Source organism: Enoplosus armatus, chromosome 13 (genome assembly GCF_043641665.1).
Source record: "Enoplosus armatus isolate fEnoArm2 chromosome 13, fEnoArm2.hap1, whole genome shotgun sequence".
NCBI lineage: Eukaryota > Metazoa > Chordata > Actinopteri > Centrarchiformes > Enoplosidae > Enoplosus > Enoplosus armatus.
Genome location: NC_092192.1, coordinates 14,097,603 through 14,119,230, shown reverse-complemented (window position 1 = coordinate 14,119,230; position 21,628 = coordinate 14,097,603). Strand labels below are relative to the sequence as shown.

Here is a 21,628-nt window from a genome sequence, read left to right as displayed (position 1 = left end):
AACAGCTGCGGGATCACTGCCATCTCAGCTAATGAAACACAAGGAGCCTGCTAAAAATATGCTGCATATATTTGAATGATTATGTAGTGAGTTGTGGTGGAGCTCCCGTTTTCTCCTCGTTAATTGAATAGTAGTTTTCATGACTTCTGCTCTCGTCTCTCAGGTCACAGAAGATGTTGATTGTGTGGGTGCACAGAGATACTTGAGATGGGTAATGCTTTTCGGTCTGCTTTACAAAATAATAGTTCTACATAACAACAATATTTTTTGTTTGTAAGCCTGTTTTCTCGTGATAACGGGTTAATTCATCTTGTAGTCTTCTCCTTAAATGACAAGGACTGGTCTGAATGTTATCTTTAATGGAAAGACACAATGCAAATGCAATTTCTGCCTGTGTTAGATGTTGATTGAAGTAGAGTGTTATACGTTGATCAATAGTGGGTACTCCTTGATTTGACATTTTCAGATGCCATCTATGCACTCTTGATCTCTGATAAACATTATAAGTAGCTAATACCTAATAAGAAGAAACAACCTTTTGTTTTCTCGGGTTAGGGTTTTTTTTTTGCCCCGTCATACTGGTAACAAACCAGTTTTTCTAGTCTGTAGCTCCTGCTGCTCAATATGTGACAGGCTCATCGGTATTATAAGAAAAAGCCTACTTCATAAAGTCAGAGCACCATTTACATGTGGTTACTAGAAATATAGCCTCATTTTGTTTTCTGTGTTCTGATTTATTTTCAATGTAGTGTGGAAAAGTCATGCCACAATGAATTTCTTTATGAAAGACAAAAAGCTAAATAAATGTCGTTTTAGGACACAGTCATTTTAGGCCTACATAAAAACATATAAGAATGTCTACTGTATTTCACTTTATTTCTTTGTTTGACTTATTTGGCTTTTTAAATCTTCCATATATTTGGCTACATGTAATTGTCTATAGTGAATTTATAATACCTGTACAGCAGTTATCCCTTGTTATAATGCCAGATATGACTTATAACTTAACTGTCTGGCAATTAAACAAATATTAGTTAGTTTCTAATAGTTACTGGTTAAGGTTTTTCACTCCATTTTAGCCTAACAAAAGTGGCATCAAATGTCCTCCCTACATTTTAGCTTCTAAGGTTAAAAAATATATATATCTAAATCTAATATTTATACATGTATTATTATTGTTGTTGTTGATCTTGTTCTACAGCCACAAGAAATGGTCAGCTTTGGATAAAACTGACTAACAAGCGAGTTAGCTAAGTTAGGAATATTCAACAGCATCCAGGGCTGTACCATCATTAAGCTACTGTGGTGGGCGTGTACGAACAGCTCGCTGCTAGCTAAAATGATAAATAACGTTAGTGACTACAGTAAGCTACATTTTCTCGTCTGGCTGCTACTTTGTAGCATAGACTCTGTTGAGGTTAACGCGAAATTAAACCGCGTTTGCGAGTCTTTACAGAGAAAGCCATATATAGCATTTGAGCTAGCTAGTTAATCTTTAAGTTACCAATAGCTAAGACACACGAGACAGTGAATTTAACGGACAACGGTGATTCAGCGTGCTAGCTAGAGAGAAAGATCTTGAAAGCCTCAAAATCCATAACGTAACATTCATTGATGTTAACGTCCATATCATTTCATGTGTGTCGTTTGCGGATCTCGCCAGAGTTATTAATTGCTGGGTTTCTGTCTGCCAAGATGTATGGGATGTCGGGATGACAGGAAGATGGCAAACGGGGTTGGAAGTGAGTAACATAGCAAATGTCATGACATGCTATCCATTAGCGGCGAGCGTGTCGTACTGTTGATGTTATCACCACTAACTTCCTGCACGGCAAGCCTCCGCTCCCTGCAGGGGAGCCTGCAAGGATTAATGGCTGTCATCACGGGTTGACAGCTCTGTTTACACTCGCGGTGATTTCTGTTTACCACCAGCAGTATACATGACATGCTTTTTGTGTGCTGAGCCCAAAGAGCTACTGTATGTGTAACCATAGTGAACTGCTGGCATGGTGGGCAGCTCTAGGTGGCATAAATATGAAGCCAAGCTCAAGAGATTAACCATACTGTCGATGCCAGGCCTGAGAAGGACAGCAGGCAATCAGTTGCAGGACATATAGGCGTTGTTAAACTATATAATGCATGTATCATGTTTTATCCCCATATCTGCAGAACACAAGCTGCTTGTCATTGGACCAACAGAGCCATGGTCAGTGAGGGAGAAGCTGTGTTTGGCCACATCTGTCATGAAGAGTGGAGACCAGAACTGGTGCTGTACTACTTTTCTGTTTTTGCCTCTGTAGTCTAATGCTTCTTTGTTGTGTGTAAAATTGTATGTGTCACAGGTCTGTGAAATAGTCATATGCAGTCATTTATAGTTCGAACATGTATGAATATGTATAAAACTTGTCAGAGGCCACATGCCATATAGCAGTGTATAAAGAGGCTTTTACACATTTATCTTTTTACTTGAGATTACCTTTTAAAATGAGATATTGTTAATTAGGGTGGATCTTTTGTTAGCATTGTTGCTCCCCTGTGTACGTGAAAAGGTGGTTGCTGTGGTTTGCTCGCACGGTCAAAGACATGCAAATTAGATGAATTAACGATAAGTAGGCATGTTGTTGTCTATTTGTGTAAACCCTGTTATGTGCTGGCATGCTATCTGTTGTGTTGCCCAGTGAATGCTGGCTTTTGCATACATTTAGCATGCATTTAACCTAAAATACTTCCAAAAAATAATAATAAACAGATTCAAAAGAGTTCAGACTGGGGAGGAAAGCAATGGTTGTAAGACTATAATAAACCAGGACAGAAATAGTAGGCTGCTTTGGACCTCAAGTCTTTAATGTGTATTTCATTCCGGATCATCTTACAAAATGCCTTCAACTCAACAGGGTATCTGTCAGTCGAGCCATAAAACCATTTGCAGAACCTGGGCGACCACCTGACTGGTTCTCTCAAAAGGTAAATGACAAAATCTGAGCTCACTCTACTGCAGAACACAAAGACCAAATTCAGGATCCCTGCGGTAGATTTGCCACATTATATTTTCTCCTGTCACAAAGCTGTTGTTGATTGTCCTTTGACTCTCCACAGCACTGTGCCTCCAAGTACTCTGAGCTCCTGGAAACAACAGAGGCCCCAAAGTGAGCACATGAGTGACTTTTACCTTGAGCATGCTTTTGTAGACTTGCAAGCTAAAAAAGATTGCATAGCTTTATGTTGTTTGACTCATGCATTGACAGTACATGCTTGAAAGCAATATCTTAAACTAATAATGCATTTGTGACCTTCAGGCGGAAGCGTGGTGAGAAAGGTGAAGTGGTGGAGACAGTAGAGGATGTGATAGTACGCAGGCTGACTGCTGACAGGATTGATGAACTAAAAAAGTTGATCAAAGAAACACAGGAGAAGCACAGGTACACAAGCCTACATAGCTTTTTTAACAGCATGAACACATTTCCATCGTTGTGATTGGTTGATGTGATGCTGTTTTCATAGGAAGCTGAAGAGAGAGGCTGATCTGATTCAAACAGGACATCTAGATTCCAAACTAGAAGAGTTATGGGAAGAAATTCTGCAGTAAGAAGCAACAAACTTTCTATCTGACCCGTTAATACAATGTATCAGTACATCTCTTTTACTGTTTGCAAAGCTTAGACATTAGGCACTAATAGTAAATAACATAAATTATCTTATGTGTCTCTGTCAGGAAGAAGAAACTGGAGGAAGAAGCAGAGCTGAAAAGAAAAAACACAGATGCTACTTATCAGGGTATCTCTTTCACTTTTAAGGGGTATTTAGGGGAAAACATCAATATAGAATTATGTTTCAGTAATTTTGTTTATACTCCATAAATAGTATGTTTACCTCTGTTTACGAATATTTGTACCAAATTTTAAAGCAATCTGTCCAATAGTTGTCGAGATATTTCACCCATGTTTTGGACCAGTAGACCAACTGCTGTAGAGCCATGCTGCAACCATGGTGAAAAGAAGGAAAATCATGGCATATTCTTCTTCTTGTTTAAAATAAATAAAATAATGAAAGTTGAACATCAGCTTTTGTGTGACTGAAAAGAAAATCCTGTCTATGCTGCCGCTCCCTCTTCCAGCCAGACAGGTGATGAAGAACACACCAAAGCGAGTGACCGGCATCACCATGCATTCGACCTCAGGCTGTAGCTCCCCAAGCCAGGAGTTCTCACCAGGTGACCCACTCGAGTGCTTGACACTGGATCTGGTGTCTACAAAGAATGTAAGTCACTGACGGTTCAAAGGTGTTTACGGTCTGCCCTACTTTTCAGTAATAATACCTCCTCTTGGGACACTTGAAAACGTTTGCTGGTATTTTCAGTTTATGCTCATAGAATCTGTATTTTTCTCAAGATTACTGCAGATCAGTTTTCCTGTTTGAGCTGGGTCTTGTGTGCCACATGTTTGCTAAAGTAACTTCCATGTATAAAATATTCTGTGTATTAACCTTTAACTTGCCAGCGCTTGCGCAAGGCATAAAAACAGAATTAGAATATGACTTTATTAATTATCTTTCGGAAAGGGGTCTAATATAGCTGACCATTCCCTTAAAAGGGGAGACAGAAACACATTAGAGACACATTAAAGTTGATTACAGGTTCATTTTTTGCGCTTTCTGTCTCTAGGCTTCAGGTTCAGCCAGATTAATGACAATTCCTGAGTCTTCTGGACCTGGTAATGATGACATCAGCCACGGGTCACTTATGGATGATCTCACCCAAAAGAAGCTCCTGGGCCAGAAAGCCACACCACCACCATCTCCACTCCTGTCAGAGTTACTGAAGAAAGGCAGTATCTTGGCCACAAATTCCAGACTGGTACGTGGAGACAACTTACTGTATTGTGCCAACAGTGCCAAGCTCTGTATGTGTTCAAGTCTGCAGGGCATCCCATCTTCATCTCATCATTTGTAGAGTTACTGTGCATTTAGGAAGAATTTAACAATTGTGTCTTCCATTCTGTTTTGTGGTTTTGGTAGCTGTGGTTTGTTTAGGAATACATTATTGTCTGTTTTCACTCTCGGTTGATTTTGTCAAGCTTTGTAAAGTTGGATGGGTGCATGTGTGAACAACTGTCTTCAGTTAATTCCACCCCATTTTGAATGGGGTTCAGATATTGTCTTAGGCTGTGCTACGCAAGGTCATTCATATTCCTGTTTGAAGCTACTGCAGTGTTCTTAATATACTTGGCTGTTGTCCTGTTATTACTTCTATCTGTGGTCATTTGCACTCTGAAGCCTGCCCTTAACAAGTTTCCTGGTTCTGGAAAGAGGAGTTGTTCTTTCCATCCTTAAAAGTCTTAGAGGATGTGCCACTGAAACAGTACAGTCGGTCAGGAAATCATTTTGTCTTGTTGTCTTGAAATTAGTTGAAATAAAAATATATCGTTTGACAGTTATCACATTGCTAAATCTATTTTGCATTTGTTTTTATGAATTTAAAGCTATATTTGTGTTGGTTTGTGTTAAGTTTCATGCCTTTGTATTATAGCTTTTCATTGTACCACTTAATGTTTTGCCTCTTGGTTTCTTCTTTTTTTGCAAACTGCGGGTGGCTGGCTTTTGCTCTCAGGTTTCTGTCATGTACTTTTTTTTTTGTGGCCTCCAAGCCTTTTGTCATATGTCATCAGTGGTTCCTGCTTGGCCTGATTTCCCATTGCAGGCAAGGAGCTGTCATTCAGTCAGTCCCTGACCGAAAGTTTTCTCCTTGAATGGTTGCTGGACAGTTACCTCCTGGAATTGTACGGCTAGTTCCATGTTTTTTCATTTCCATCTGATGAACTGTGCTCTTGTGAAATCCCAACATGTCCGAATAAGTTTATCCTTTACTAGATCTTTGCCTCCTCACATTCCTCTGGTAATGTTTGTACTCTGACTTGCAATGCTGCTTGTAAGGCCCTCTGTATAAACATACACACGGGGATTCTAGTCAAATTTTTGAAATATTTGTATTATTTACAACATTCACTTTGACAGAATGGGTTATTATGTATGAATCAGCAACAGCATTTTTGTGTTTTTAATACAGGCTCAAAATACATGTAAAATATTTGACATGCATGTATGCGTTCATATCCCAGATTGGGGAGGGTGACGTGTCCACTGGCAATATGACAGGAGCACATGACCTGCAGCTGGCTCCGCCTAGTCAACTACTCTCTCAGGCAACAGGTACAGATACATTGTTCATGACCCCATTTGAGTATTTCATGTTTTATTTGTTTGAATCACAGTGTGTTCTCTTAATTTTCTTCACTCTGATCAACAGAAATGTCATGGCAAAGTGAAAACAAATACACAAAATAATTGATTGCATAAGATTTAATTCCAAGCAAGACAATATTTAGTTGAATTCCCCTTTGGCACCGAAAAAAAGTCCAAGAGGGTTGAATACTTTTTACTTTTTACTTTATATAAAAGTGCTCCTATTGTCTAAGCTCTTTGCATTGGCTAGCTGAGAGCCTCCGCTGCTTTGTCTGCACTCTGCACTTTGTGTGTTAATGTGTGTGAATGCTCGCATGGCAGGTGCCCCGATGTTGTCTCGTCTTCTGGAGGCAGGTCCCACCCAGTTTTCTGCCCCGCTAGGTTTCATGGTCAGTGCAGACTCAGCCTCCATTGCTCCTCTCTCTGCTGCCACTCCTGTTGCTGTTGACTCTACTGCCTCAGCAAGTACAGGTCTGTCCACTTTGACCCGTATCCAAACCACTCAGCGCTCAATCCACAGGCTAAACCTCCTCACATCCTTAATGTCACCTGCTTTGTAGCTAGAGAATTTAATTTCAGACCTTTACTTTGTTGCCCATTGAAAATATGTAACATAATGTTATAGCTACACTTGTTAAAGGTTAGGTAAAGGTTTACCAAGATAAAAAGTCAACAAGAGTTCAGATTCATTGTGGTTAAAATCTAAATACAAGCTTGAGCTTGCTGTGAAATAAAACATTGAAAATGAATGTTTTTACAAACTGCTACTGCTACTACTGCTAGTTTAAAATTGTATCTTGGAAAAATGCAATGCATACAATAGTTGAAAATCAGTTGTTGTCGGTTTGCAGAGGTGGATGTGATGGTGCGTTCAGTGCCCCCTGGATGCCAGCCTGTCTCTGCAGTGGATAAGATGTCCCAGCTCAGTGAGGAGGATGTGACTGCGTCCTACATGGGAGATGAGCTGGACCTGAAGACAGTGGGGGACATTATCGCCATCATTGAGGACAAGGTGCAAAAAGGACTGTAGTACTGTAGATTACTGTACTGTAAAGTACTGTAAATTTTGATAGCACTTGAGATCTGTTGGATAAACTAAAGCATCTATAATTCCTGCTTGAGGTTTTAAAGGAAATTGAAGTTATTTTAAAACGTGGGTATTTTCATTTGGGTCATTAATCCAGTGAGTTATGATAACAGTTTACTCACCAACATCGCCGCTGACATTTAGGGACATGGAGAAAATGATCAATTAGTATAAGGTATAGAGTCATATCTCTTCTTCTACAGGCAGATGAGACTGCTGAGGCTTTGGATGCAGCTGCAGTTGAGGCTGCTCTGTCACTGTGTGAGGAGAACGGCCATACCTGGGAGTCTGGGCCTTTCCAGCACCATGAGTCTCACCCCACAGTGCCCGCTGGAGTCCCACAGTCCTCATCTCTTCACAGTAGCCTGGAGGGTAGGACAGAAATGTTAGAAATTCAGGGTGGGACTTCAGCTTCACTCTCCTCTCTGTGCAACAGTCAAGATAACTGTCTCGCAGCATTCCCCAGGGGACTGAGGAGCCTTCCTCTCACCTCCTCGTCCGCATGCAACTCAAAGAGTTTGGAGCACTGCCACACTGGAGCACCTCCACAGCCTGAGGCAATGAGAGAGACTGGAGAGAGGGTGCACCAGAAAAGCCAAATTTCACTGGATGTTACCATAAAATGTGAGAGTGAGAAGTGGGCACAGCAAAGACCTGATAAACCCCATGGAGGTATGCACACCCATGCATAAATACTATAAATACTATTCACTTGCTTCATAACATGCAGTTTGCATGCAACTATGCATTTTGCATAACCATTTCCTTCTTATTATTCATCTTTACTATCTTGGCAGACTCAGTATTAGAAGATAGCCCACTGACAGAAAGGCATCCCAAGGTATAGCACCCAACGAGGACAGAGCGAACATGATGCTTGTAATTGCTGTACTGTAATGCAAAGTGCCTAGCTCCACAGTATTCCTGCGCTGTAAGTTCTGTTTGAACCTCTCTGCGTTTTTCTCCGTCTTTGCAGGACATGAAGGCGGAGGATGGGATGAGTGTTCGGCGAGGACGGAATGCCTCAGGGACTAAAATGCACAGTGAGGTCAACGGGCCAGAAGTGTGTGGAGAAGAAGAGGGTGATGGGGTGGAGGGATTCTTGTCAGAGCCAGACGGGGAGATGGAGCTAGAACCTGCGGCCAGCGAGAGTGAGGATGGATACAGCCTCCACACGGCTTCCTCGTCTCTGCAGCTCCACACCACCGCAGACTCAATCCCCAGCAGCCCTGCCTCATCGCAGTTGTGAGTGAGACACATTCAGGCACACACAGCGAGGAAAGAAACTGTCAGTTGTGAGCGGTGGTGGTGGAAGTGTAATGTTATAATGTTGTGAACAGGAATTTTTCACTGTGTCATGCTGCGGATCAGGTTCTGCTTGATAATACTTTCCTTATGACGTCTCTGTTTGTACTATCTTCCTTCTGAAATATCATTATTGTGCAGTTCTGTGTGCAGTGAGGACCTAGAAGCTCTACAGGCTCACAAGATCTGGAAGAAAGCCATTATGCTGGTGTGGCGTGCAGCGGCCAATCACAGGTCAGAATATGACTCTTAACAGTAACACTAGCCACTGATGCTCAGCCTCTAAGTTATTTCCATTTTTTAATTCTTTGTGTCTTGGTATGTGTTACTGAAACATGTAAATTATGTGAACCTGTTGTAGGTATGCAAACGTCTTCCTGCAGCCAGTAACAGATGAAATTGCACCTGGGTACCACAGTATTGTGCACAGGTAAGCACATGTTTGCTGTGGTCATATTTTATGGCTATTTTCATTTCACTTGTAGTGTTTTATTGTGGTTTCTTGTCATATTGCCTGTGCAGAGTGAAAATCTTACATCACAAAAATATTGAGTTTGAAAAAAAACAAAAAACCTTGTTTTTGCTGGATGACATTGGATTATTGACATTAACCAATGAGGAGCCCTCAACAGCTCATCAGGTCAAACAGACTCAACTGTCTCTACCCCCCCCCCCCCCCCCCTTTGCTCTTCTCTTCTACAGGCCCATGGACCTGGCCACCATAAAAAAGAACATTGAGACGGGTTTGATTCGGACCACCGCTGAGTTCCAGAGGGACATCATGCTGATGTTTCAGAATGCCGTCATGTACAACAGCCTGGATCATGACGTGTACCACATGGCTCTGGAGATGCAGCGTGATGTCCTGGAGCAGATCCAGCAGTTTCTAGCCACCCAGCTCATCATGGAGACATCAGAGTCTGGTATCAGCGCCAAGAGCCTGAGGGGCCGTGAGAGCACACGCAAACAGGACTCTACTGACAAGGTGCTTCACTAGAATTTTGACAAAAGCAGAGAGTACAGAAGAAGAGACAAGGGTGAGACAACAGGCTGACTTAAAGGTAGAAGAAAGTGATGCTAAAGTAGATCTGCCTGCCATTTTCCAAAGCATGATGTTAGTTTTTAGAATGATATCTTCTCAGGTAGCCATTGGTTTCATATGCTATCAAAATCAACTTGCAGAGACTTTAAACATGTAATAGGTAATCCATCACAGTGAGAAGCCAACTTTTTTTTCGTATGCAAGAATCCACCAAATTCACACTGTCCTTTTCACAGTGTCAATATTTGTTTATTGTTATATCATCTTATGGCTGTGACTTTTCAGACATCAGTTGGTGAATGCAATCCTTTTTCTAGCCGACTCTAATCTTGGATGGCGGATTATCTTTGAATGCATTATTAAACAAAAAAAAAAAGACAATACATTCACTGTGGTGATTGCTGTATGTATCTCAAACCAATGGTTGACCAGAAAGCAAGAAATTTATTTTAAAACATATGTTATGCTTTGGAAAATGGACTGACAACTATTTACCAAAGCATACAGTAAGTTTTTACATTCATATTCTACCTTCAAGAAAGCTCTTGTTTTAATTTTACGACAGAATGAACATGAACTGGCAGATAATTGGCCTCATGAATCACAATTAATATTTTTTTGTTTTGTCAAAGATGCATTATGTTTGCATGATAATGTGACTGAGTGAAGAACTGCTCATGCTGATGTTGAAGATTTGTACTAGAACTCGAATACAGAAACAAATAAGCATTTTCCAAACACCTACATTACAGCAACATTACCATAACACAATAATGTCACTTTGACAAAACAAATCAAGGCTGACTAAATATTTAGAAAATATAAATCACCCTGATGATGGCCCTGCGCCAAAACGCTGTGGTAAAATAAAATGTTTCCAGTTAGTCAGCTAGTGTTGCTGAGTTGTTTTTTCACATTTGTTCCTTTGCAACTTTTAAACACCTAGTTGCCTGGTGACACACACTTCTCCTAAAAATGTTATGACAAATGAGCTGTCTGCAGCAAGGTTCAAGTGCTGAATGTTGATATCTCATAGCGTACTGATGTTCACTGAAGCCAGTAGTTGACTGGATGGTAGAAGATGATTGTAAAACATAATGCTATGCTTTGAAAAATGATTGACAAGAATATATGTCTATAGTATATGTTATATATATATACTTAATGAGCTAAACATGCTGGCATGTTCCTTAAAATACATAGATAGATGATAAAAAATATCTGATATCTTATCTGTGGATAAGTAGTGCAACTGCAGGCAGTGCAGTGAGGAAGTGAAAAATAAACGTTTAAAATAGCCACACGGCAACATACCAATTTATGTAGACACGTGTTCTCCTGAAGCTCATTTCAACCTTTTCCTTGTGCTGAACATACGTTGTGTTGTATATTTCTTGGCATTATTTTGCTTTCTGCACTTTTGCAGCTCTGATATACATCATTTTCCTCTTACAGGACACTGTCTCCATGTCCTCTCCTGCCTTCCTCCTTTCTCTTTTTGTAAGTACCCCTCCTATAGCCTTTAAAACTTTCCCTCTCTTTCTTGTCCTTTTTCCCTGGACCAAACAGAATAAAAACTACAGTTTCTGTATTTATCAAAACAAAGAAGAGCTGAACTCAAACAAATATGAAGTAATATATCCTGAAGTGAAACACTGGTGTCAGTTCAGTCACATGCTTTGACTGAAGACTAAATGGTCTAATCGGTTGTTTCTTCCTCTTTAACTGTAGGACGGAGGCACCAGAGGGCGCCGTTGTGCCATAGAAGCTGACCTCAAGATGAAGAAATGAACATGCTGTATGAAAAATGTGTCCGACAATGTCCCCGAGTTGAAGTGAAAGGTGTGATACCACAAGACTGAACTTATTCTCCGTCAGCTGCACAGATTCTCACTCTGCATAATGTGCAGTGTAACCTTCACTTGCACTCTACATTAAATGGGTAGACTCTAATGTGGAGGAGCTCATTTCTTCTGAGACAGCCATACAGACATGGATTACATACTGTATAATCCCAGATTACAATGGGGCATTCAGAAAGTCTAGGTCAAACCTTTCGTAGACGTAGCTGCAGATCACTAAGATTTAGCCTGCTTTGAATTACACCAGGTTGTAGAGATGAAGATAAAAGTTAACTCCTAGCCTACAAATGGGCTGAAATGAAGCCTACAGGGGGCCTGGTTGAACTTTCGGATTAGTGTGGTTGATTTCGGTGATAATATGTAAAGGAGTCTGATTAAAATAGAATTTCTGAATTATCAGGGGGGCACATAACTGATTTCAAACAGAAACATTTTCATTGCTGGAATAAAATCAGTTGAGTTTTTTTTTATTTAGTTTTCTAATTTGAAAAACTTTCGGATCATTTTTAAATATGGCTGTATTGTTTGTGATGAATTGATTTTTATCTATGCTACACTTCTTGTGACACAGTACCTACATGCATATCATCTTCAGTATTTTTGAGAAAATGTCGCGTTAATAAACCGTTTTGTGGACTTTAAAATGTTTAAACAATAAAACTTCATAAAGAGCCCTCAACCCAATATGTTGAGCTTCACAACATTTGTCCACGATACCAACACAAAACACAATGCTGTAACCATGGCAGTTATTTACTACTGTTGACGTGCTCCTCTTCTTTCTTAAATCTCCAGTCAGTAATGTTCATGCAGGGGTTGTGTGCAAAAATCAGTGACGTCATCTTCCTATGGGGAATTTAAATAGTTGCCATTTCATATTCTTATTTTTTGAAGAATATATAAGTCTACTTTGCCCAACTCATGACATTCCTGTTTAATGTACTGTATGTCAGTAGAAAAACGCATTTTCTCAGGAATGGGTTTCAGCAGCAGAGGCCACATGGCACGAAGCGGTTAGAGTTAAGGTCCACGTTCACTGACTTTGCAAAGTGGAAGGACAAACCAAGGTTTTCTCTATTTCTGTTAAATCCAGACATCGCAGTACAGGTATATTAGTTTGACAGCTCAAGTGTAGATTAAGTGGTGTCAAACTGAAAAAAAAGTAAGATACCATCTCAAGTTATACATCTAGTCTGTGAAGTAAGTCTCATACCAACTCTTAAGTTCAAGTAAGCAATTGGACAGATCATGTGAAAGCCACAGTGCAATTGTACAGTAACGTGAAAGCCTTGGCGCATGCTTCACTGTATGTGTGATGTTTTTCTAAAGGCAGTAGCGACACAGTAAATAAGTTTGATGAAAGCTCAGCTTTTGTGTGATATTTTACATGATTTAATTAAGTTTTTAAATACAAATAACCCACACATTTGATGTTCACTCTCACGGCCTGATCATCACTTTGAAGTAAAGAGTACTTGATTGACTGATATTCCATCTTGAGATTATCACTACAGTAAATATGTGCACATACAGATGTCGGTGTCACCTGCATCTTTCATTTGCTGGCTTAATGATGGGACCAAACACGTGAAGGATTCAACGAGTCGAACCACCATCAAATCACAAATGAATTAATCAGACAGGCCAAAACATATTCTGGTTACATCTTTAATTTCTCCGGTATTTTTGGCTGAAAACTGAACTCTGCAGTGTTGCTCAAGTGTACTGCCACGCTGGCTGATACCAAAACCTGATTTTTGTGTATCACAGTAAAGGTTTATACATGTTTGTGAGTTACAGTGTGGACCTGAATATTCTAATCATTTAGTGTAGTCAGTAGTTATGAAGATTTGTTTGCACAAAATAAATATGTAACTAATAAAAACACTCACGAGGGTGCATGCAACAGTAACAATATGAAACACAGGATTAAATATTAACTTAAAAGTGCTTGAGATGAACCTGAATATTTCACAAATATGACAACAGCTAAGGCAGTTTGGCAGTCTTAGTGCACAGCAACAAGTACCAATGTTTGTATAGGGTGTGAGTGACATGGGGTTGGTACAAAGAATTAAAGTTAACAACTCCGCAAAGTTAGCATCCTACTCATGACGAACCCTGAAAAGTCACAATAAGTGGTTTGTAGCTGTGGAAGAAAGTGGCTCATGTCCACAGATATTTAAATTAGTAATTCTGTTTAACATGAGATTTTCAAAACAAAAAGTGTCTACTTTACAAAATACCAATATAAATTAAAAAGGTGCAGGATTTATAAAACATTTTTTTTTTAATAAGGGCCAATTCTTCTGAGAATAAGGTGGTGCATGGTTTAGGAAAAGAAGGTATTGTGTGCCATGTCAGCCCCGGCAACCTTACAGATATTGCTCACAATTGAGCTTCCCATGTCTTCCAGGTGCACCAGAACACTGTGCAGGACTGTGAATGGGCTTTTTGGTTGAGGTGGACTCCCTGCGTGTGACAGATCAGAGTTCAAAACCTTTTTTGCAACACAGTAATTTCTCACACTTAAACCTCAAACAATATGATTGTAGCTAAAACACTGGTTCCTGAATGGCAGAAGCTTAATGACCAATGCAATAAACAGCTATGCAAGAAGTAGTTCAGGGAGCAGGAAGCTCTACTGTTGGAGACGGCTCATTTTTTGGCAAGTACAACCTTTTATGATAAGCACATTAAGAAAAATGAAAAAATGTGGTCATGTTTTGTAAAGTTTTCCCTCTATTGTGCCTCCTGTTGCTACAGTGCCAGAGGTCTAATTGCCAGATTAACCACAGTATAGATGTTAAGTCTTTCTAATGTCTGATGTGTCTATGTTTTAATAATAAATAAAAAGGTTCTCTGTTGTTTCACAGTACAGAAGCTCTCAGATTTGTCCAAAGACTACAGTATTATTTAAGTCACTGTACTTAATAACTTCCTACAGAAAAAAAGATGAGCCAAGGTGCTCAAGTAACATTCACTCTTTTAACTATTAAATAAATACACCTAAAATTTCAGCAAGGACACAAAAACATCAAAGTTAAATAAATACAGGTGAACTACAAAACCTAAACAAATAAAACATGTATGTGTTAACATATATCTGCCTTCATCACCCCAAAGGGAGACCCCGTATGTCATGCCATTTCTATAAGAAAGTTTAAAGGCTCTGAGACATCATACACACTGCCACAGTGAGTTTGCACTTGATGCTGCCACCACAACAGCCAGGGTTGGCAGCGAACATGCAACTCTATTTTTTTTTCGTTTTTTTTTTTTACCATCAAAGAGGAGAGAAGGCACATTGTTTCCAGCGGCATAATCTCCCACTGACTGCGCTGTACCTAAAAGAGATTTCTTTACAAAGTGGCCAGATTGGATAAATTACACACTTGAATAAAATATGTTATTGTAAAGTCTGTAAAGAAACGTGTTCTCCTCTCAAAACAGTCCTCATTTGCCTCTCTGACGCCCAACCAATCGATGTAGTTTCTCACAGTTGTCCAGCCTCATTGACTCCGCCTTCTGCTTCAAGCGTTCATCTCGGTACAGTTGTCCCAGGTTTGCCAAGTCTGATTCTGAAAATGATAACAGAATGACCATAGAAAGATGTATCACAGCTATTCATAATAGCATTTTACACTTTAAAAAGGAATAGTTCAGACATTTTGGGAAATTTCCGAGAGTTAGATGAGAAGATTGATACCCATGTTTGTACAGCCAGCAGCCGGTTAGCTTAGCTTAGCGTAAAGACTGGAAACAGGCGGAAAGAGCTAGCCTGCCTTGTTTAATCTGCACACAAAAAATGAACTAAAAAAAATCAATTTGCTATTTTACAGGGGGGGTTATGTGCCGGACTATTTCTTGGGTAGGACCAGTTACCGGGCAACCAACGTAGACTCCAGGAAGTTACTGCTGCTAGCTGTAGACTTATATTCAACGTTGTGTCAATCAAATTGATAACTGCACCGTAACTAAAACAGACTCCCGATCTAAGCCAGATGATCTGCTCGCTTACTTTGCTGTTTCTCTTTCCAGCAGCTGTTCTGCAGGTGTTCGATATAGTCGCTCTCGATGGTTTTCTCTAGATCGTCCAGCGCAGCTCCACGGTATTCCTTCTCAAAACTTTTATCCACATAGTATGGTACACCCATGTGCTGCGTTTCCCTGGACACCACCAGCCCCATGGCCCTGAGACCCAAACACATAATTAAAATGTATTCAGTGAAACTATGGTGTCAACCATGATGGAACCCAGGGATCTGTTAAAATGTCACTGCAGTGAGGTTGATGCTACGACAGACTCACGGCTTATAGAAGAGACTGTAGGGCGGGTTAGTGGCCATCATCTGAGTAAACACTGATATGAGGATTAGCACCAGCACGGGGAGAAGCTGCAAGAACGCTGTGAAGGTGTTCTGTGGGAAGATAAAATCAGCACAGATTACAAAGCATATAATGCTGTATGTAGGCTGCAGTGATGCACTGTACTCATGCCAGCACAGTGCTGTTGTGTCTTTGAAGCAAACCACGATCTTCCAACGCAACAGAGGCACTTCAGTTATATGTGGAAAGTAAATGAATGACATGAAATCAGTCATTGTGGGAAACAGTCACTGGAGGACTTTCAGCCATGTTAATATGCATCCCAAAAAATCTCATTTCCCTTCTCCAGTGCATGTTAATGATTAGAATAATGCCTCATGTCCACAAGAAGATCACAACATAATACTGTGGTTGTTTAACGGGGATTTGTCTTTGTGTTTTGTGAGTCACTGACTTGACTCTGGTTGTCCTCCACCACCTCCTCGCGCCTCTCATAAGCACGTCGACGACGAGGCTGATAGAACTGAGAGTAGGAGGCTCCCTGGTTGGTGTACACGTGGATATTTCCTGTAGAGACACACACACACACACACACACACACACGATAGCATCTACACTTCCACAATAAAACAGCACATAATATTCCTAAACTACAGCAACAATAATAATCACTACTGTGAACAATAATAATAAATACTAATAGACTGCACTATTTTAGAGCATTTAAGATTAATTAAAATCAGTAGAATTTCATCACCCATGGCTCACTGTGCTTTCATTCGTCTTTCCATGAAATTATTTACTGAGAAAACATGCCAGCTGTTTTGGAAAATTTAAATTTCTTCCAAATTACTCACCAAAATTTGGTTATGGATTTATTTAATGCTCAAATGTCACCTTAAGTATTAGCTCATGTTACGGCAGTCCCTGTTGACGACACTCATCCAACCAAACGCTCGTACACAACCGCTCACCTGTGGGAAACCTTCCTCCAAAGAAGATGTTGAAGAGTTCCTCAGGGGAAATGTCGGCCTCAAAGTCTCTGTGGAAACTTCGGTAGTATCCATGGCGACTGTGGCTGGAGTGTTGGGGTGCATTCGAAGCTGCAGATTGATCTCCATATTGATCATACTGCTGCCTCTTCTCTGGATTGCTCAGCACTGCATATGCATTACCTATTGCTGTTGGAAGAGGAGGGAAACATTTGGTCGTGGCATACATCAAATCCATAGCAAAATATAATGTGCTTGGATATATACAAGTTTGTATAAATAGATTTATATAAAATTTGGGGGATGTAAACAGGAAGTATAATGTTGATATGGATTCAGTTAGCTAGCTGTGGGCAACAACTTGAGCCCTATTTTTTCAGCCTATATTTGTTTGCATTTTGGAAAATTGGCACAATTACAAGTATGCTGAATTAGCTATTAACAGTTCCTATTTGAAATGTACCCGTGGATGTACAGACAACTATCACTGGACTACTTTGATACTGAAGAACACTTAAAAAAGTTTTGTTGTTATAAGGAGCGTAATTTTTCTTTGATTTCCAACCGGATTTATGGACATTATTCAAAATGGACAAAGGGGGTTCTTCCTCAGAAAGTTCCACTGAATCTAAAAATGTTAGTGTCATGTCTGTGTGTTCAGATTGGGCTGCGTTATGATGACTCAGACAGTACTATTTTTGATGCAAATTGCAGTAATTAGGCGCTATGGGTTTTAACGTACCTATTGGTCCATGAGCTGTGTGTCAGAGCCATTACTGCTGCCTGCAACTGCTGACTGTATCGGTCAGCAGACAAATCAGCAGGTCAAACTACCCAACTTCAAACCTCTGCCCTGAAGTTTGTTTAAACAAGACACGACCAGCCCAAGGGTGCTGTTCTTGAACTGACCATAACCGCTGACTTTGGTCTTTGGACTTCATTAGAAGCTCACTGTTATGCAAGAGTAGTGCTCAGCAATATGGTTAAAATCAGTCTCACAGAAAAAGGATTTTTTTTTTTTATAGATACAATAACAGTGGGCAATGAAAATATTTGTCCCCATTGTATCTCACAGGGGAAGAAAATGCAGTTTTTCCTTGCTCCTACCTTTGAAAGCATCTGTGGCTCCTGGAGCAAAGTTCTTGTCGGGGTGAAACTTGAGGGCCAACTTCCTGTATGCCTTCTTCAAATCTTCATCGCTGGCATTTTTGGGAACACCAAGGATTTCATAAAAGTCCTTGCAATTCTTTATCCTGCAACAACAAAGCACAATGGATGTCAAAACACAAGACTATTCTTTAAAGCTAAAACAGGTACTCTCTGTCCAACTCATACGAGGTTACTCAGGGTGTACACTCTTCACACAATGAGCGCCATCAAACAGCCAATGTAAGATCTACATGCAAAGACACGAGTAATCATCATAACTCAGGACAACCTGGTTAAGAATACTGGTTTAGTCTAACTTTACAGAGGTTTCATTGGCATGTAAACATCTCGCTACTCTAGTGGGTCTGTAACAGTGTGAAAAACGAATGTGAAAGAGTCACTGTGCACCTGAGAACACCCTGGCGTTGCTCCTCTGTGTAGCTCTTCTTCTCATCACCACTCGCGTTACTTTTTTCATTGTTTCTAATGTCCTCGTCTCTCCAGCCTGTTGGCGGGGGCACGTGGTTTGCTTCTGGAGCAGCAGTGCCTCCATTCCTTACTATGGCATCTATCAGCACTGCAGACAAGAACATAGATTCTGAGGTCAACTGACAATTCGGGTGTTAATAGGGAAAGATTATGGAGAAAGCTTAAACAAGAGTAACTATTGATATCAGTCGGGAATTATGGTTACTAGCCAACAGAAACCTATGTGGTAGGTCCTGAACGTACAGACAGTTGACAAATTAAAAGGAATTATCTTAGTAAGGTGTTTGGCCACCAAGAGCGTCCAAAATCTCCCATAATGAAGCTGAAGGCCATAGTATTTGATTCACATCATTTTCATACTCAAACCACCCAGTGACTCCTTGTGCCCTGTATGGGTTTGCATTTGCTCACGTTTCTCTCATTTATTCAGGCTGTTATGTGTGTAGTGTTATTGACTGCATCAAAAGTTTCTCCACTCCTTGCAAAACATGTGCAATTCAATACCAACTGCTGTGAGATGGACCCTGTGGCGTTTAACTGTACGTTGTGTTCAAAGAGCTAAAAGTAATCTATGACAACTCAATTATCCTGGTTATGATGCCCTTCCTGCAAAAGCAATTAGGCAAGGTAAAGCAACTGACTTGACAGTCAAAATTTAACACAGCGCTGCTGTGATCAGCAAGGGGGAAGGGAGCCCTGAACAGCCCTACATATCAGCATGCAGCCCGAGTAGAAAATAAAACATTAAAGCTGGATTTGTGTCCCCATCTGAAAATAGCAATTCTGTGCACCCATCCTGCAGTCTGAAAATACATTCTCAACAGTGAGCTAATAGACTGGGATAAGTTAGCCTGTTGACCAACGTTAGCTAGTCAGACTGCCATTGCAGAATGTGCGTCAGCTAATTTTACCTCTGGCCCGGGTGCTGGGGTAAATATTCTGGGCTTCATACAGCAGCTGCAGAGCCCGATCTTTCCGTCCTGACCGTAAACACAGCTTCGCCTTCTCTATCAGCCGGTCTGCCTCGTCTTTGTCCATTTCAACGGTACGGGGTTATTTTGCTGGTCCAATCGGCGTCTTTCCCTGTGCAATGTGCGTCAATATCATATGGCAAGGCGAGCCGCTACAGCTAACGATAGACAGCCGATTAGCTTTGGTTTCAGACAGCTGCGTAACGTTAGCTAGGTGCGAGCCTGCAGTCACTCAAAGTCCTTCGCAGTATCCGATTCGCAGACGATGGCGGTTGTTGTCAGGCTGCAAACAGGCCTGCAGCTGGGCCATGTTTTAAGCGGAAACTCTGAAAATGTCACTGTTTTTGCTGTCTGGCTTTAAGCGGTGTTTAAAGGGCCACACTGTTAAAGTGAACTGGACCCTCTGAGCTGTGATGGACAAGAGGTGGAGTCAAGACAGGGGCGACGTCATATCCTGTGGAGTGAGCTCTGAAATCTGCAGAAAACCGCCATTGACATTGAGTCAAAATGTTACTTGGTTGGCTGTTTGTTCACACCACAGGTAATATGTACTAATTCTATCGCATTGCTTTCCCTTTGTATTACCTAATGCTGTAATAGTTAGGTTAACAGTACTCAGATAACCAAGAAGGTTGAGTAACATCAGCAGGTGTACAGTAATGCTGCTGCTGCATTCAGGGTACTTCATTAAAGCCGACACTTGCTTGTGATGCATTCAAGTGCATATGAAGGAGAATAATATACAAAATAGACCTAACGTTTATTAGTGGGTTATTTTGTTTGATTTTAGCCATCTAGTGGCACATTGCTGCCTTTGACTGCAGTGGCAGAATGAGAAGACAGCTTAAGCTATTTTAAAATGTAATCTTAAATAAATAATAACTGCATATTTAGCTAATAAGGGTTGTCTACATCTCTAACAATGGCTCATTGACATTTATTTTTTGAGGGGTTGTATCTGGATGTAACTCAGGGTGAAAGTTAAAAATAACACATTTTTGTTCATGCATATTTTATTCAAGAGTAAAAAAATGTGATTTGTCCCATAGGGCATGCTTACAATGTGTGTATCATTTAGGAAGTCAAATGCGAAAACATATTTCCATAGATAATAAAAAATGTTGCAAGATAAAATCCATTATATTTGTTTGTTGAAATATGCATGTAGACCATACAAGAACCAGAAACAGAGGAAGGAAAATAACCATAAGCTAAATTGTAACAATAATAATATCAGCAGTAAATATAACCAGAGTACAATGTTTCCTGTTAAACTTAAGTGCGACACATGATTTTCTTTGTGTCCAATTCATTTACATCTGAAAACCATGCTATCATGCTTTGGCAGCCTGAAAGTTGCTTTTCACTGAGATTATATTCATTCACACTATTGAACATTTTCTGTACATCAGTACAACCGAAAAAAAAAAATGAACACAAGGCTTCACACCTTTAGAAGGGCATCTCTGCATTCAATAAATCAATATAAAATTAAAAGCAGTGGTAATAAATAACAGAATGAAAAAATGGACAAAAACAATCAAAGGAAGCCTATTTATAAAATTTATAAAACAAGACAAATAAAACTACAAATATAATTCAAAAATAAAATAATTCAAGTTTACTATTTGAAACACAACTATCACAATTATAATCTCACATAACAATTAGGAACTTAATTGCATGCATTGATGCGTTCCGTACCATAGATGCTGTGTTAAAAATCACTTCTTGTCCATCCTTAATTCACATACCTTTATCATTAAATAGAAAGATGAAATATAAAGTAGAAAAAATATTAATGTATGAAAGGAAATTCTAGAAATTTATGTGATAGTATGTGCCGCTTGAGGTTGGGGCTTCACTGGTATCGGCTTCCCCAAATGATATATTTCGAAAGAACCAGAATGTTTCCTGTTTTAATTTTGTTTCTTTTCTTTTCTTCTATCAGCCTAAAAAGACCCCTTCAGTGCAACATGGCCTTTTAGGATACAAATGGGCTCTTCATCAAAGTATTTTGACACAATATTTGGACATGGGAATTGATGTTTTATTTGGATCACAGTGTGGGGGCACTTGTCAGTGGAGTTTCTCGGCCTGTTTCTCTACTGTACTCCACAGTAAAATTAGATTAGATTAGAAAAACTGATTGAAAAACAAGACAT

General features: G+C 40.0%; 2 protein-coding genes across 2 annotated transcripts; one reads left to right on the top strand and one right to left on the bottom strand.

The window, feature by feature from the left end:
• The first annotated feature begins 1,699 nt into the window (after nt 1–1,699).
• brd8a (bromodomain containing 8a) lies at nt 1,700–12,254 on the top strand. The gene is made up of 20 exons (XM_070917263.1): nt 1,700–1,742; nt 2,170–2,266; nt 2,895–2,964; nt 3,097–3,146; nt 3,297–3,419; nt 3,502–3,582; nt 3,713–3,774; nt 4,115–4,257; nt 4,661–4,852; nt 6,114–6,204; nt 6,559–6,708; nt 7,089–7,249; nt 7,528–7,996; nt 8,122–8,165; nt 8,301–8,569; nt 8,771–8,863; nt 8,991–9,059; nt 9,332–9,614; nt 11,127–11,171; nt 11,403–12,254. The coding sequence occupies exons 1-20, from the start codon at nt 1,700–1,702 to the stop codon at nt 11,460–11,462; spliced, it is 2,595 nt and encodes an 864-aa protein (XP_070773364.1). The 3' UTR covers nt 11,463–12,254.
• Nucleotides 12,255–12,929: 675 nt separating this feature from the next.
• dnajc18 (DnaJ (Hsp40) homolog, subfamily C, member 18) lies at nt 12,930–19,562 on the bottom strand. The gene is made up of 8 exons (XM_070917100.1): nt 19,404–19,562; nt 18,412–18,580; nt 17,962–18,107; nt 16,837–17,043; nt 16,317–16,429; nt 15,845–15,954; nt 15,555–15,727; nt 12,930–15,114 (listed from the first exon to the last, which is right to left on the bottom strand). Exons 1-8 carry the CDS (start codon nt 19,528–19,530, stop codon nt 14,990–14,992), a joined length of 1,170 nt encoding a protein of 389 aa, XP_070773201.1. The 5' UTR covers nt 19,531–19,562; the 3' UTR covers nt 12,930–14,989.
• Between the last annotated feature and the right edge of the window lie 2,066 nt (nt 19,563–21,628).

Bases quoted from the DNA above. Each gene is read 5' to 3' on its own strand.
- brd8a (XM_070917263.1), top strand. From the start codon at position 1,700: ATGGGATGTCGGGATGACAGGAAGATGGCAAACGGGGTTGGAA. The intron at 2,267-2,894 runs GTGCTGTACTAC...TCAACTCAACAG, and splicing joins AAGAGTGGAGACCAGAACTG to GGTATCTGTCAGTCGAGCCA. The intron at 8,864-8,990 runs GTCAGAATATGA...AACCTGTTGTAG, and splicing joins CGTGCAGCGGCCAATCACAG to GTATGCAAACGTCTTCCTGC.
- dnajc18 (XM_070917100.1), bottom strand. From the start codon at position 19,530: ATGGACAAAGACGAGGCAGACCGGCTGATAGAGAAGGCGAAGCTGTGT. The intron at 18,581-19,403 runs GTAAAATTAGCT...TCTTGTCTGCAG, and splicing joins CCCCAGCACCCGGGCCAGAG to TGCTGATAGATGCCATAGTA. The intron at 15,955-16,316 runs GTCAGTGACTCA...ATCTTCCCACAG, and splicing joins TGGAGGACAACCAGAGTCAA to AACACCTTCACAGCGTTCTT.